Source organism: Gymnogyps californianus, chromosome 1 (assembly GCF_018139145.2).
Source record: "Gymnogyps californianus isolate 813 chromosome 1, ASM1813914v2, whole genome shotgun sequence".
Taxonomy (NCBI): Eukaryota; Metazoa; Chordata; class Aves; order Accipitriformes; family Cathartidae; genus Gymnogyps; species Gymnogyps californianus.
Window position 1 is genome coordinate 158,449,017 of NC_059471.1, and position 15,254 is coordinate 158,464,270.

General features: G+C 45.3%; 2 protein-coding genes across 2 annotated transcripts in view; one reads left to right on the forward strand and one right to left on the reverse strand.

Moving 5' to 3' along the window:
• Positions 1-2,459: 2,459 nt before the first annotated feature.
• On the reverse strand, positions 2,460-4,201 carry MTERF2 (mitochondrial transcription termination factor 2). Its single transcript, XM_050904193.1, has one exon. It carries the CDS (start codon positions 4,164-4,166, stop codon positions 2,973-2,975), a length of 1,194 nt encoding a protein of 397 aa, XP_050760150.1. The 5' UTR covers positions 4,167-4,201; the 3' UTR covers positions 2,460-2,972.
• Positions 4,202-12,618: 8,417 nt separating this feature from the next.
• CRY1 (cryptochrome circadian regulator 1) overlaps positions 12,619-15,254 on the forward strand; it is a 38,320-nt gene continuing 35,684 nt past the window's right edge. The window contains exon 1 of the mRNA XM_050915611.1: positions 12,619-13,055. Coding sequence (XP_050771568.1) covers positions 12,898-13,055 — 158 coding nt within the window. The 5' untranslated portion in view covers positions 12,619-12,897. The remainder of the gene's footprint in view (positions 13,056-15,254) is intronic.

Consider the following 15,254-nt stretch of genomic DNA (forward strand, 5'->3'; position numbering starts at 1 on the left):
GATAAGCAATGTTAGATCTGTAAAGAGCTGCCAACACTTCATTATGTTTTGTTCTTAACATACCCTGTAGTTCTGAATCTTGTAACTGAAACACTTTAACATGGCATATGGTTTTAGTTTTTGAAAAGAGCTTTGTCCTATATCCTGCATATTTTCCATTCACTTATGAAACTTGCTTCATCTTAAAAACTTGTTCTGATTCTGTCCTGACACTTGTGAAACATTAAATTGTTGCTGTTCGGACATTTGAAAGTTTCCTTAGTTAATTTGTGGAGAAAGGCATACTTAGGTATCAGTCTTTGCACAGTATCGTGCCCTGGAGTGTCTTTTGTCTGCATCTAAATAGTGCCAACCAGCTCTTAACAAAACCTTTAACTTCACTGTGTAGGCTGTTCGTAGACACAACACAAAATCCCTTGTACTAATTTTTTTTTTTTCCCCGGGAACTGAGGCTTGGGGGTATGTGCTTTTAAGATCGTGGCAAGCTGAAGGGAGTATGGAACTGAAATTTTCAGGGGGAGCGGGGCTGTTCTTGTGTCTTGGAGTTGTTTTTGTGGTGGTTTTATTTTACTCTACTTTTCCCAGCCCCCGTTTCAAAAGGGGAAATGTTTATGAAGACTACTTGTATGCCTGACTGCTCACTGTGTAACGAAAGGCTGGTCTACAGGCTTTCATGTGCCAGACTTAAACAGTATAAACTGGTTCCCATTCGCTGTGAGTAACTGCAAGAGACAAGGAAGTGGATTTCAGCAATACGTTTTGGTAATTGCGAGCATCCCTGAGGTTTTATTATAAATGAATCCTGTGAAGAAGAGAGAAACGGGTCCCAGGTGTAGAGTTATGAATGAAGGATTGAATGAATTTTGGTCTGCTGGTAGAGAAAAGGAGTCTTTCTGCTTATGCTTTTGTTTTGAAAGGGGAGGAGGAGAAATTGAAACATTCAGAATGGAAAATGAGTTTGTGATAACTCAGGCTGTGACTCAATTAAGGAAATATGTCACTTTCCTGTTTTGTCCATTGCCACTGGAAATACTCTAAGTGATGGGAATAAGCCATTTCAGGAACTTTAAAAACAGATACCTGTAGAAATGCTGAAACTAAACTTTCAGGGAAAACACTGTTCTATGTCTTGGTTTCCTTTTCATTCTAAACCACCGATCAGTTCTGTGGTTCAGCATTACAGATTGTATTATGAATAGCTTCAGAGAGCTGAAATGCCCCCTTGTGTCTGAGGGGAAGGATGCTTTTGAATTCAAATAATATTGTGGTCTGCTTAATAGCTGAGCACTGAAGGACAGTCAGAAAGTGATAAAGGCAAGTTCCTGTGAATTTTAATATGGCTATCTTCCCAGTTTCCTCTTAAGAAACGACAGTGTGTTTTGAAGAGTCAGCAAAGACATGGCTTAGTAACGCAGCCTGACTTTTACCGTGCTGCTGATACGTGCCTGTTCTTGAATTCTCGCCACTGTCACACGTGCTCCTACAAGAGCGGTGTTTACCCCCACAAGCTGCTGTCACGTCTGCGCTCGCCTGCATGGCAGTGAGTTTAAGACTTTCAGCTGCTGAGATCTTGGCACTGCTCTAACCAGATGTTTCTAGCCCTTTCCAAGCTCGCAGCGGATAATGTGGCAGGCTATATAAAATATCATCTTGCGGCCCACCCTCTAAACAAGTAATTCAATACCAGCTTTCCTCAGCAATTTAAAACTTTTCTTTAAGAAAAGGAACCCTGGACTTGCTGCCAAAATGTCTGTTAAAAATGACCTTGAAGAATGGCCTGGAGTGAGGGGGCTGTGTAGCTGTTTTTTGTCCTGCTGTCAAGAAGGAATGTGTACGGAATCGTTGCTTAGGGAAGTCTTTCTGAGAAGTAAAGTCACTGATGATCCTAATTCTATCGAGATGATCGTCAATGATGCTACTATTTTATATTATCATTCACAGCCCATAAATGAAAATAGATAAAATCCCCTGAGAACTTAAACACTGTCAGATAGTTACTATTTTGAAAGCCAGCACTTGTCAACAACTACTGTACGGTGTTATCTGAGAAGCAGTGTCACCCATATATTTAGAAACTGGGGCAGCTGTTTGCAAATCTGGTAGTCATTTTTAATCACCAGTGGTTTACAGACTAGAGTTTTGTTACACCTAATATAAAAGCATGACTTCTTCCTTTCTCATACAATCATTTGAGACTCACTTTAGTCTCTCCCTAACCTTTTCTCTCCCCAAGCCTTGCTAGAAAAGAAGAAATTAAGAACTAGACAATAGCAGTAACTGTATTTCCTCCTGCCCCAAACCTTTTGCAAAAGGAGTAAATGTTGAAGTCTCAGAAATGTAAAGGAGGTTGTCTTGTAGCTTCTTTGCATTATGGTTTGTACCCACACATACTAGGGCCTCACTGTAGCAGTCACTAAATAAAAAATATTATGTCCTGCCCCTGTTCTCAGACTGCGCTCTAGCTAGGCTTTCCTATCCAAGAAGTGAAGTCTGCTGCAGGTCAGGATCCGGGAGCTAATACTTACTGCAGCAATAAGGAATGGAACTCCAAAAGAGTCTCCAAAAACCAGTGAACCAGTGGGTTGACGAACACTGCTGGAAAAATAACCTTCCTTTTCTCATTCTCTGATACAGATTGTGCTAATCACTACCACAGGCTGGACTGTGCAGTGATAGAGCTGAAAATCCAAAGTGGTTAATGCCCTGTTAGATGAGGAAATGTAACAGAACCAAAAAACCATGAGGTACTCCCTGGGAAAAAAGGCAACCTTTATCATAACCAGGTTCTATGATATTATTTGAAAGCGTTAGAAAGCTTTATATAATGCAGTTGTGCCTAAGACCCACTCCAGGACAAAGTACAGTGTAAGACAACAATCTGGTTAAGATTACTTTTGTTTCGGCTCTTCTCAAAGAACCAACATCTCTTTTCTCTTTGATAATTTTCTTTTGCATAAAGTACAGCATTCAAATTAATCTTCAACGTGTATAGGAGCAACAGGATTAAAAATTGGTCTTTCCTTCTTTGATTGTATCTTACCATAATTGACTTCAAAATCTTTCTTAGTACCATTCAAGCTTTCTAGAGTTCCACTCTTTATATCATATCCCAAAGCAGAGAGTTTTTTAATTCGGTACTGAACAATTTGCGTTGTCAACTCCAGCACCATTGGTGTCTCTCTAATCTGTGCTACAGAAATTCCTTCTTTCAGTAGTCCTTCAAGTCTTTCTTCCAAAACTGGAACAGAATAGTAGAGAAGGGCTGGGCATTTCAGCACTAGCTGTTTTAATTCTTGATCACTGCACTTAAAGACATTTTTGGAAAAAAGCATACTCTTCTGCATAGTAGTAGGAGTAAGTTGAAAAATAAAACCTTTAAGTTTGGACAGCAGCTGTAGAACTTCATGGTCAGTGAAATAATTCTTCTGGAGAAATTCCAAGTTCTCCTGGATTGCAGTGGAGGTATTTAATAAAATAAATGGATTTTGGCTCAATAGCTTCAGTATCCAGATCTTCATATTTGCATCAGAACCTCCTAAACTTAAGTAATTTCTTTGTAATGTCTCTATCACGTTTCTATTTTTCTCAACAGGATTATAGAAAATATTGGGTGCGCTTGTCAAGAACCTGGTGATTATATTATTCTTAAGTCCCAGCTCTTGGAAAAACAGTATATTTGCCTTCTGGTTCTCATGATACTCAGTAGTAAAAAAAGACTCTGGAAATTGCCCTATTAATTTAATCAACTGTTTTTCATTCTGGCATACTGATTGCCATAGAGCTCTTTGAGAGTTTATCTCTGCAGGGGTATGGAGAATTGCCTCTGGGCAGCGTTCTAAAATGTTGGCTACAGTGGTCTCATCTGCTCCCATTTCTTGTAAGATATCAGCAATTTCTTTAACATAGGCCACATCCTGGAGAAGGACCCATTCCTTTAGTCTGCGTATTTTCTTAATGTCAACTGACAATCTGTAGAGACTCTCAATGGTTTTTTTATTTTCCTCTCTTGATTTTGTATCAGTTGTGTAAGTGGAATGTATTAGGAGGCTTCTGTTGGTTATTTCAGTCCATGCTGATGGAAAATTCAATCGCGGGTTACAGTACTGAGATCTTGCCAACAGAAGAGTAAATGTATCTTTTGCACCGTGAGCGACTCCTCTCAACATTGTGGAATGCAGCCCTAAGGAGAGAGAACGGCAACTACGAGAAAACACATTTAAGGCACAAATTATACCTCGTAATGTTCTCAGGGACGTTGATATTTAGACTGAGCTGGCATAAGAAATTACTCTCAACAGTTTTTTTTGTTACTAGCACAAAATTCAGCTTTCATGCAAAAAAGCCGGGGGGGGGGGGGGGGGGGGGGGGGGGAAGACTTGAAAGGTTAATATTCTGACAGATGCCTCCCTGGAACAATAACATGCGGATGCAACAGACCTGATGTGGGGGCAGTGCTCTGTCCATATGCTTGCAGTCATACAAGAACCAAACTGTCAGCCGTTCCCTGCAGCTAACATTGTTATTACATTACAGCTCACTCGCCCTGTCCTAAAAAAATGTTTCATGCAATTTAATTTGACAGTAATTCTACTAAATGAATTTTAAAAAAAGCAGCTTAAATATCTATCTTAACTATTCTGAATGTATTTGCTTAACTTCTCAAGCATTGTTTGGAGCGTGACTTGTTCCTTCATGTGTCAGAGACCCCCCCCGGTGCTCCTTCAGCAGCAGTTCATAGCTTAACTGCATTGTGAAATCATTCTTCTTATAATTAAGGAAAAAATCATCAAAACCTTTATGTATGTATTTTTCACTAGCTGAGTCTGTTAATTGGGTTCTGAATAAGCACACTGGTATTTTGGGGGAGGAAGCAAGTACACTGTAACATCTTCAGGCCTTCGCTTGCCTCTTCCAGCACGTACTTTGCTATAGCTGCCCTTTGCACTGATGCCTTGTTTCTGTCTCCAGGTCACTTCTGTCATTGCCAGTTACCCCCAGTAGGCAGAGAGTCATCGTGCACCCCGTGGAATAGGTGCGTGGCTGTGCTGGGGTCCACAGAGCGACCACAGGGTAGTTGTGGGTAACCTCATAGCATACTTGGCAGTTAGTTCGAGCAAAGGTATCACCAATAGCACACGTGCTGCCACCTGCTCTGCAATGGACAAAGGAGCCGCAGCAGTCAAACAAAGACATCATCAAGTGTGTCTTTAGCTTCCTAGGTGGTGTTTTCATAACAACCTTTTGGAAGCACAGAGTGCGAAAGGGAGAATTGCTGGTCTGTGAAATACTCGCACAAATTGCTGCTGTTGGTAACATGCTTACAACTGCTCAAACTGAAAATGAGAAAAAAAACCCACAATTTGTGTGTTTGACAATTCTATTTATACAGTTGCTTTCACCTCTCCCAAAGTATAGCATGCTTCAAAAAGTATCTATGTGAGCATTAAGTTAAATTATTTTTTGGTTTTTCTTTTAGGAGAGAAAAGACTGTTACGATCATGCAGTCTAATCTCCTGCATAACAGACCAAGAAGCCTATTGCAGGAACAGCTATATGAGACCCCTAGAATCTTCTTTATAGCCCATCTTTTAAGAGAACACGTGGTTTGTTTAGAGAACTTAAGTGATAGAGCCTCTATCTAGTTGCCAGGTAAGGTTAAATATTTTCCAGGGGTAAAATACTTCATCTCAAGAAAGTGTACCTTTGCTTTTAAGTTGATGTTTTTCAGCTTCTAAAAGCTGGACTCTTGTTATGTTACTACATCATAAACTGAGTAAGACATAAAAATAATTTCCTATATGCAAACTTATGTTATTAGCAGAAGCTGTTTATCGGTAACTTGTTTTCTAGTATTATTGCAAATCTCTGAGGCAAAACCTGATTGCCTAATGAAGCTGCTTGTGTCATAACCCCAAGGCTAGTGATTTTATCTTCATAAACTTTGTGACTTGAGAAGTGCTGTCCAGCAAGCTCCACCACAGAACAAGTGATTTTTCCCAATAGCCCTGAAAGCACTGGAAGTGTAGGTAAGTCGCTGACCTTTCCATGTCCTGAAAAAGCGACTGTTTCACAGGGACTGCAAACTAAAGCCTCTCCTCCACAGGGAGTGACACAACCGCCTCTGTCTGAGTACTCTGAGTAGTTCTATTGAATTTAGTGGGTCCAGTGAGAGTAAGTAAATCTCTGAAGGATCAGGGCCTTCTTCATTAATGCTTCAGCTCAGCTGGAAACTGCCAGCAAAATAAAGTATCGTTAAAATTGTTTGGGATGTCAGATCATACTTCTGAAGTACAAACTGGGAAAATAACTAAGCATGACTTTTACTTCAATGTGTAATCCTGCTGTTAAACAAAATTGCCTTGTGAGTAATGCAGTCATTTAAAATACAGTCATTTTATCTATTATAGCGCTTTTAAAAATTTCTGATATACTAAATTGTGCCCTTCCAAGACCTGACATGGAAATTATTGTTGTGTTCACTTAAAAGCAGCTTTATGTTGTCTGAAAATGTCTGACATAGTCAATTTTTTTCCTGTTGTTACTGAGGATCATCCATGCAGAAACACAGAATACTATAAAAGGAAGGAAAACTTTATTTGCTAAACCGCATTTGACTGGGGTACTCAGGAGCCCTTGTAAAGCACTAAGCAAAATGTAACAGGCAAAATAAGATGAATGGATTTTAATGTCATGGTGTTCTGCAGAAACTGAGAAGATGGTTAAGAGTTATGATTTGGTGTATTTCAGAGCCTGTAGATTACAATATCACATTTCTAGGGTATGTAACCTATTCCAAGAGTTCAGAGTTCTCTTAAAGCTTGTGTTGGACTACTGTTCTAATATGCAGGACCCCGCTGTAACTTTTTACATATGTATATTGCTGTGGGGATTGTAAATCAATTGAGAGATTAAGAAAAAAACCAGCCACCTTAGATGAGATGTTTGCTCTCACTGCCAGCAGCACCCTCTTATCACCATGTGTCTTAACAGCAATAAGGAAGTGAACTGTCTACCTTGAAGTTATCTGTGATCCTGCATGCTAGCACACTTGTGGTAACCTATATCTACACAGTAAAGGGGTAAGTTTCATTATTTAATGAGACTCCTATGTATACCTTCTGTAGGAAATGGATATGAGGATCAACTGGCTGATTCATCCCTCGTTTCATTCAGAAATTTTGAATTTCTCAATGTGTATTTTGAGACTCAAATCTCACTTTCTGAAAATTAGCAACCAGCCTCTTGCTCATGTTTTTCACAAAATCTTTCACTAGAAAGAGAGCAACAATATGACTACTACTGTATGCTGGTCACTGCTGTTCTCATTACAGCAAACTGTAGCCAGGTCTTAGTAGGCTGTAGAGAATTAAATGAAACTACTTAATACCTAGACTGAACTTTGAATTAACCAGGAAGAGTAGGTATCTACCTAGAAGAGAGCAGTGTAGATATGACTTGAATAGCTTGTGAAGAAATGTGGAGCCATAATAGATAGCAGTTTTGTAGATTACTGCATAGTAGAGTAAGCATTCACATTTCTGCACTTACAGACAAAAAATGAACGCCTGCTTTGCATCAGTAGTGGAAATGAGGTAAAGAAGGATTACAAAAATATACTAGACCAACATACAGTTTTCTAGAAAAAACTATAGAGGTTCCTAGGATAATCCAGGTTGGAAGGGACCTCAAGAGCTCAAAGCAGCATCTGCTATGAGCTAAGACCAGGCTGCTTTGTTCAGTCAGGTCTTGAAAACCTCCATGCATGGAGCCCACCCAGCCCCTCTGGGCTGCCTGTTCTACTGCTCGACCATCCTCATGGGGAAAAAGCTTTTCCTTATAGCTAGGAAAGACATTTTAAAAAAGCTTAAGGAAGCATAGCACTACTTAAACTAAAAGGCATCAAGTGATGCTTTTAGTACAGAGAAAATGGGAAGTTCTCAATCACAGCCTGGTCGCATAAGCCCGGCCACCTGGATGATCCCTATCTGCACACCCCCTTTCTCTCCCTTTGGACTCCACTTCAGGGTGGAGCAGCAGGACGGGGATGTTTTCCTGCAGCCAGCACAGGAGCTGAGGGTGGGAGGCCCGGCAGGGCTCTCCCCGGCCAGCCCCGAGCCTCGCTACCGCAGCTGGTTTCTGCCGTTATGGCCGAAGTCACCCGGCACGAACGTCCCTCGCGGCCTACAACGAGGGCTCGCGCCTAAGGGTTGCCTTCCCAGCCACGCATCATTTAAAAAAAGCATGCAGCCCCGCTTATCTTCAGGCCATCATTGTTATGACGCGGCCGCATCTGTCGTCAAAGCACGCGAGGCCAAACATAACGTCAGCCGGCCCGCTAACGGCGGCGCCCCCCCTGAGGGCCGCGCCAAGGCTTCCCTCACCGGCCGGTGCTCGGCCGAGCCGCCGCTGTAACGGCCGCCGCTGTAGCACCCGCCGCTCCACGCCCCCAGCCCCCGGCCCCGCGGCTGGTGTGAGGCGGTCGGAACCGGCTGGGACCGGACCGGCACCCCCCGCCTCGCCTGACCTGGCTCGCCGCCGCGGAGCGCTGCGCCGCCGCGCTGGGCCCTACCACCGGTGCCGCCCGGGGGGGGTGGAAGGAGGATGTTACCATGTGGCGGCCGCGGCGGGGAGGGGCGGGTGGCGGTGAAGTACCGTGATGAAGTCCGAGTTTGCAGTAAACCATGTCGCGACTGTGCCGTAGTTGACGTCTTGGTGCAACTCTGTTCTTAATCAGCGTGGTAAATGGGCTTGCACGGTCTCTTCATGATGCAAAATCACCTGAGGTTCTTCCGCTTGTTACAACAGCCTTTGTTATGATTAGAAAGAGTTGAAGGTGGTTGGATTTAAACAGCTTTCAAGAGAGAATTAGTGTAGTGAATTAAATCAAAATAATTCGAAAATCAATCAAAGTATTATGATAGCAAAGAAATGAACATTTTAAAATCAGGCTACTTGAGTGCCTGCGTTCTGATGGGAAGCAAACGATCCTATTGATTCGGTAGCGGCAATGGTCTGTTTGTTGTATTTATCCAGAACTGAAGTTGAAATAAAGGTGCTAGTGAGGCCTTGTGCCCTGTACAGCACAACCGTGACCGTACGCAGCACGCAGGAACCAAAGCCCTACGGCTCCTGATACCAAACGTGTTAACCTCTGCAAAGACGCTTCCACTCTTTCTGAAAGCCGTACCCTGGAAAACCTCTTCAGGATCAAATTTGGATGAGAGGCAACGCTGCTGTGATGATGGGAGGCTTGTCTTACATCAGTATACTTTCTTCCATATGATCACTGCACTTATTACAGAATAAAAGAATAAAATTCACATATGTAGTCATTGGATTTATAGTGTTTCGCTGGCGGCTTTTCAGAAGTTAAATGAGCTGTGATGGTGAGAATCATCTTCCTCTTATTTTTTTCAGCTGTATCTACTTTATTTCTCTTCTAAACCTAGAGTAACAAATCAGTAGAGACACATAAATGATTTCTAGACGACGAAGATTTTTCTAGGTGTGTTAGGATTTTTTGAACTAATGCCGGGTCTGCACAATCACATCCTTCAGAGAGTGAAAATCAGTACTGTTCTCTCTGGGAACGCTTCTTTTGGCAGCTACATTTTCAATAGCCTGTATTAGATCTACGAAAAAGATCTAATGAAGAAGAGAACTGCTACAGAAAGAAACCGTGCTCTATGAACCCAGTTCAGGCTTGGTCTCCTACATAACTTCTGTTTCAAGAACAGTTAACAATGTCTGTGAATATAAATGACATACAATGATGTTAAAAACATGTATCTAAAAAAACCACTTCTGATTTGTAATACACAATGTATTGTATACTTGCTTCTTTATGTTTTCGTCATTTCACGCCTTCGTGTTATCTTTTTTTCCCTTCTAACTCCTCCCCGCTCTCTTGTGTTTTGCGATCACGGTCTGGGCTAAATTAGCTAAATTAGCAATAATGTTCTTTAAAAAAGTTATCCACAAGAGAACACAGTAGGGAGGCTTACTTGTACGAGTTCCTTGATTAACTGTGATTCTATTTTCTTTTTCTACTAACTTGGAGAGCCTCTTCCCTTCAGATTTGAGATTTTAATTAATATATTCTTCACTTTCCTTCCACTTCTAAATCAAGAACAGACCGTCTGGTGTGGAAGGTATGGCTAGAGCCAAATGGTGTTTTGACATAATGATATACTAATGATATACTACAGTGGTCATTTAGTCTGTAGTGACAAACAGCTTACAGACTGATGGTTTTCATGGTTGCAATTTGGTTATGAAACTGTAATGTCTAGTGAGGGAGTGTTGCTTCCACCTCAGTATTCCCAAGAAGGCAGATCAGTTGATGCTGGACTTTATTCAGGGCCATCTTCAGTGTCGTAGCCTTGTAAGGACCTAGCAGGGAACATAAGGAGTATGAAAAAGCAGTTTAAAAGTTTGAAATAAAACCTATATTGTGAGGTGACTTAGCTTGAAAATAAGGACTCAATCTTCTTCAATGTGCTCAAAAATTATAGAATTAAAAGGAGTTTGGTGGAAAGTGGTCATTAACTACAGAGATTTCTTTATCTATTTTATTTCTTTGAAAATTATTCACCAAATATTTGGCATTTCTTATGAATAAAAACAAAAAAACAAGCAAGGAAGAATGTACTTTGTATTACTTGAGAAAACAATGCTCAACTTTACAATGACCCAACTACTCCAGGTTTGAGTTGCAGGAAAGGTATATGACAGGATCCCATATGTTCTTCTTGGACCAGAATGATGAGCTGTGGAATATGTTGTTCCACATATGACAAAGTAATAATTGAAAAACTCGTAATAATTTATGCTATTGTTAAAATCAGTGCTTAAGAACAGTTCGGCCTCCACACTTTTTAGAAAAAAAAATTATATAAAACCAAATAGAAAGGGATTCTAATCATGGCTGGGGCCTTTGCTGCTAGCATGCCTTGATCATTAACGACATTTTATTAAGTCATTCAAAGTGAGGAAAGAAAAGCATGAAGGGAAACATGTGATGCATGTCTCTTTGTTGACTCTACTTTTACTTTCTGTGTATCTTAGCAGAAAAAAAAAACTTTAGTAGAAAGAGCAACTACAATTCTTAAAGTACTGTCCTGCTCTGGAATTCTGGAAGTCAAGAAAGGTCAGTACTGCTGATGGGAGTCCTCTGCCTTTTACTTGAGAGCCGTTATTTCTAACATCACCCCTCTTGCTGTTGCTATTCAGTCGTCTATGAACACTCTGGAATTTGTAGATTGGAGTTGCAATCCACAGGTGGAGGTTTATTTTCAGATCTGCATCTAGAGCTGCCCTGTTAGGACGCGAAATTGCTCTACCGAGTCCTATCAATGGGATGCCTCATTCAGTAGTTAGCCATGCCTAGTGGCTAACACGAGAGAAGGTATAGGGAAACCTGCTGTGTTGCCAGCACACAGACGTTGGTTTGAGCTCTGTAATTAAAAGAGAAGACGTTAGATACACACCATTTACTAGTAATGATTTTACAAACAGTACTAGAGAGACCATTTTAACTCATTCTGCCGCTCAGAACTCGCTTGAAAGTTTGCTTTCCGCCGCACTGCACGGCCGAGCTACTCTCTCTTGCTCAGTGGTTCTTTCCCAGCTCTTTTGGCAACACCTCAGGACTGCAGGGGGCAGCGACAAAAACACAGCCCGTTTCGTAAGCAACAGCACGCATCTTAAATTAACACGGGAGGGGAGGGAGCCGGGCGCGGCGGGCAGAGAGACGTGCGATGACTAAAACGGGGGGAGAGCGGCCGCCGTCCCAGGCGCGCCTCGGGGGGGGGGGTGTTGCCGCGCACAGACCGGCACCCGGCTGAGGCTGAGCTCCCTCCGCACACGCTTACATAAGCGCCCCGCCTGGGCCCCGCGGGACGGGGTGCGGTGGGATCGGCCGAGGCGGGCCGCTCCCGGCCCACAGGCGACGGCGACCCCGCCGCATCCCCGCCGCCGCCTGCCCCGCTGCGGGCGCTGCCCGGGGGGCGGGGGGGAGTGAGGAGAGCCGCGCCGCCGCGCATGCGCAGCCCCCACCGCGGGCGCGCGCAGGGCACCATACATAACAGGTCAGCGGGCGCGCGCCGGCAGCTGCACGCTCCCCCCGCCCGCGGCGGCTCCCGCGCGTGCGCGCAGGCGCCTCCTGACAGGAATCGGCGCCCCCAAGAGCCTCCTCGGAGCCCCGTGCTCATCCGGGTCCCGCCGCCCCGAGCCGGGGTAGGGAGGGGGGGGGCGCGGCCTCCGCCCCCGGCACCCCTCCCGCCGCGGCCCGCCGCCTCGCGCCGCCCCGGCGGGTGGGATTCTCGCCGAGATCGCGGACCTCCCCCCCCCGGCTGCCGGCCGCCCCGCCGCGGGAGCGGGACGGGTGAGGCCCCGCGCCTCCCCTCCCCGCGCCGCCCCCACCCTCCGCCGCTAGTAAACACACTTCAGAAACGTGAGGACCGGCGGTCACGTGGGGGAGGGGCCGGCCAATCGGCGGCGGGGGGCGGAGCGGGGCGGCCGGCTGAGCCCCGGCGCAGAGTCACAGGGCGAGCGGCGAGCGCCGGCTGGCACGAGGCGCGCGCGCGCGGCCGGCACGGACGGCTGTTTCCCGCGGGCAGGAGAGGGGGCCCCGCCGCCCCGGAGCGACCGCCGGATCCTGCTCTTCCTTCCTTCGTCTCCGCTCTCCCCGGCGCGGGGGCTCCGCGGGGTGATGCGTCCCCGCCGGGCGGCCGCCCCCGCCGTCTCCGCCGGCTCCTAGAGCCGCCCGAGGCGAGGCCCCGCGGGCCCCCCTCCGTTGCTCGCCCGGGCGCCGAGCGGCGGCGCCGCGCCATGAGCGGCCCCGCGGGCGGCGGCGGTTCCCGCTGAGCGTCCGCGCCCCCGGCCCGGCCCGGCGGCATGGGGGTGAACGCCGTGCACTGGTTCCGCAAGGGGCTGCGGCTCCACGACAACCCGGCGCTGCGGGAGTGCATCCAGGGCGCCGACACGGTCCGCTGCGTCTACATCCTGGACCCCTGGTTCGCCGGCTCCTCCAACGTGGGCATCAACAGGTGGCGGTGAGTGCGGGGCGGCGGGGGCGGCCGCCCGGCGGGGGCCCTAATCTCCCCGTTATGTATGCGGTCACGCTGCCTCCCCGCCATCCCCTCCCCTCGCCGCCCGATTGGGTCGCCGCCAGCGCCGGCTTCCCTCGCCCGCCCCCCCTCCCCGCGGCTCCGGCGGCGGTGTTACATAGCCAGCCCCTGCGCCGGCCCGGGCTGCGGCTGCCGCGGCGGGGGAGGAAGGGGGAAGAAGCGGGGAAGGCCCTGGCGGGGGCCGGGGGGGCCGTGGTTTCCCGGGGAAGGGTGTTTCTTGTTCCCGCTGCCGAGGGCGGCGGTTCAGTGCCCGAGCGCGCCCCCGGTGCCCGCCCGCGCTGGAGCTCAGGGTAGGTAGGGCTGCTGCTGGGCTGCAAGCCCCGGGAGCCGGGCTGCAAGCCCCAGGAGGAGCAGCCCAGAGGGCTTGCTTCACCTCAGGACCTCTGGGCAGCCAGAAACCCCACGCTGGCACAGGGTGACTCTGTTCTGGAAAAAACTGTGAAGCTGCTTGCTTGGTTCAAAAGTAAATTCTCAGAGTAGCTTTCCTGTAGGGAAGGGTATGTAGTGTGCCTTTCCAGAGCGTGCAGATCGATTCCTACACCTTCAAGCCATGCGTGGTCCTACCTAATACAAAAATGAACTTTACTGTGGAGTTGTGGCTGACACTGCCATGCTAAATGTGTGCCATAATAAGGCAGCGGATAATGGGACATCTGTGCATACTTATCTTGTGAGATTAGTTAAAACATCACTAGGGATCTGAAAGTTATTACCCTTTTAAAAAGGGTTGATAATGCAGTATAGTTCTTGTCTCATCTGTCCATCCAGTGTCAGGAGCTTGAAACGCTCGTGAGCTTAGCCTGCCCAGACTACAATGCTGAGAAGAGTTGCCTAATTATGGAACAAGCACAATGAAACTTGGCTTAACACCATGTCATAGAAGAATGACAAAGTTGAGATACTTTGGGTTTCAGTTCCATTTACTTCTCTTCAAGGACTATTTCTTTCAGATTTAATAATTTCTATCCCAGGTCATTAAATACTTTACCATCAAGGTAACTTACCTTTGGAGGTTTTTATTTGAAATTTTGAGAAGTTTTCCTTATGGTCCTATTTCTGGTTTTCAGAAGATAGAAATATTAAAAATGCTTTCTCTGAACTTTAACTTGATAGTTATTCCATTTTTCACTGACAAAAATAATGTTCATACCACTAAAGGAAAGTATCTAACAATTATTATTCTTATCTGAGGTTCATGATGTACATTTCTTTTATAGAGGCTTTTTAATTTTTTTGGTTTGTTTTGAAGGGGATAAGTTTTTTTTGAATAACAAATCCTGACTTTGTAAAGAAAGCCCAGAGGTCTTAGTTTTATGGATGAAGCATGAAAAACTAACTAAGTTTTAAAAGAATGTGGGCAATTGGCTAAAGTCTAAGTGTTAAGGAAATCACGTCTTAAGAATACTTCATAGGTTTCTAATGTGTTTTGCAATTGAAATGCTAAACTGTTTTTGGTTATATTCTCTGAGCTAGTGAATGATAGACAAATGTGAACTTTGATTCCAGCAAAAAGAAGTTCATGTCTTCAGTGCTACTGCCCTGGTTTTTCAATGACTATTTAATGTGATTGTTAGCTAATACATTCCTTGAGTACATTTGTGTGTGATATATTTGTTAGTTGGTTTACTTCAACAGTGTTCTCAGTGTTCTAAAAGACAACTAGTCCATGCACTACATTTTGCATTTGAAGAAAACCATCTTTGTTTAGGTGCTGATTAGAGGGGCTGAGTTTTTGGTGGTGTGGATTTATTTATTTATTTTATGAAGAGGGGTATTTTTCTTTTAGTCCTTCGTTTCTGTGTGCTTCTCTGCCCCCCCCCCCCCCCCCCCCCCCCCCAGTGAAGATCTCCCAGAAGAAGGGTAAATTACAACTCCCCTATCCAAAGCACTTCAAACAATCTCCTGGGACTCAAATACCCTCAAGGCACATGCTGCACATTGATTTGAGTAGGATATCTCACTGCCTGCATAGCCTGGTTTTGGGAGATCTTCAGGTTTTTCAAGTTTAAAAGTACAGCAACTTTATAGAATAACTGGCTGCTCGAGCTGTATGTTTATTAGACTGATGTCAATAAATTTTTATTTAAGTGAACAGTTACTAGTTTGGCATGAATCCTAGGTTCC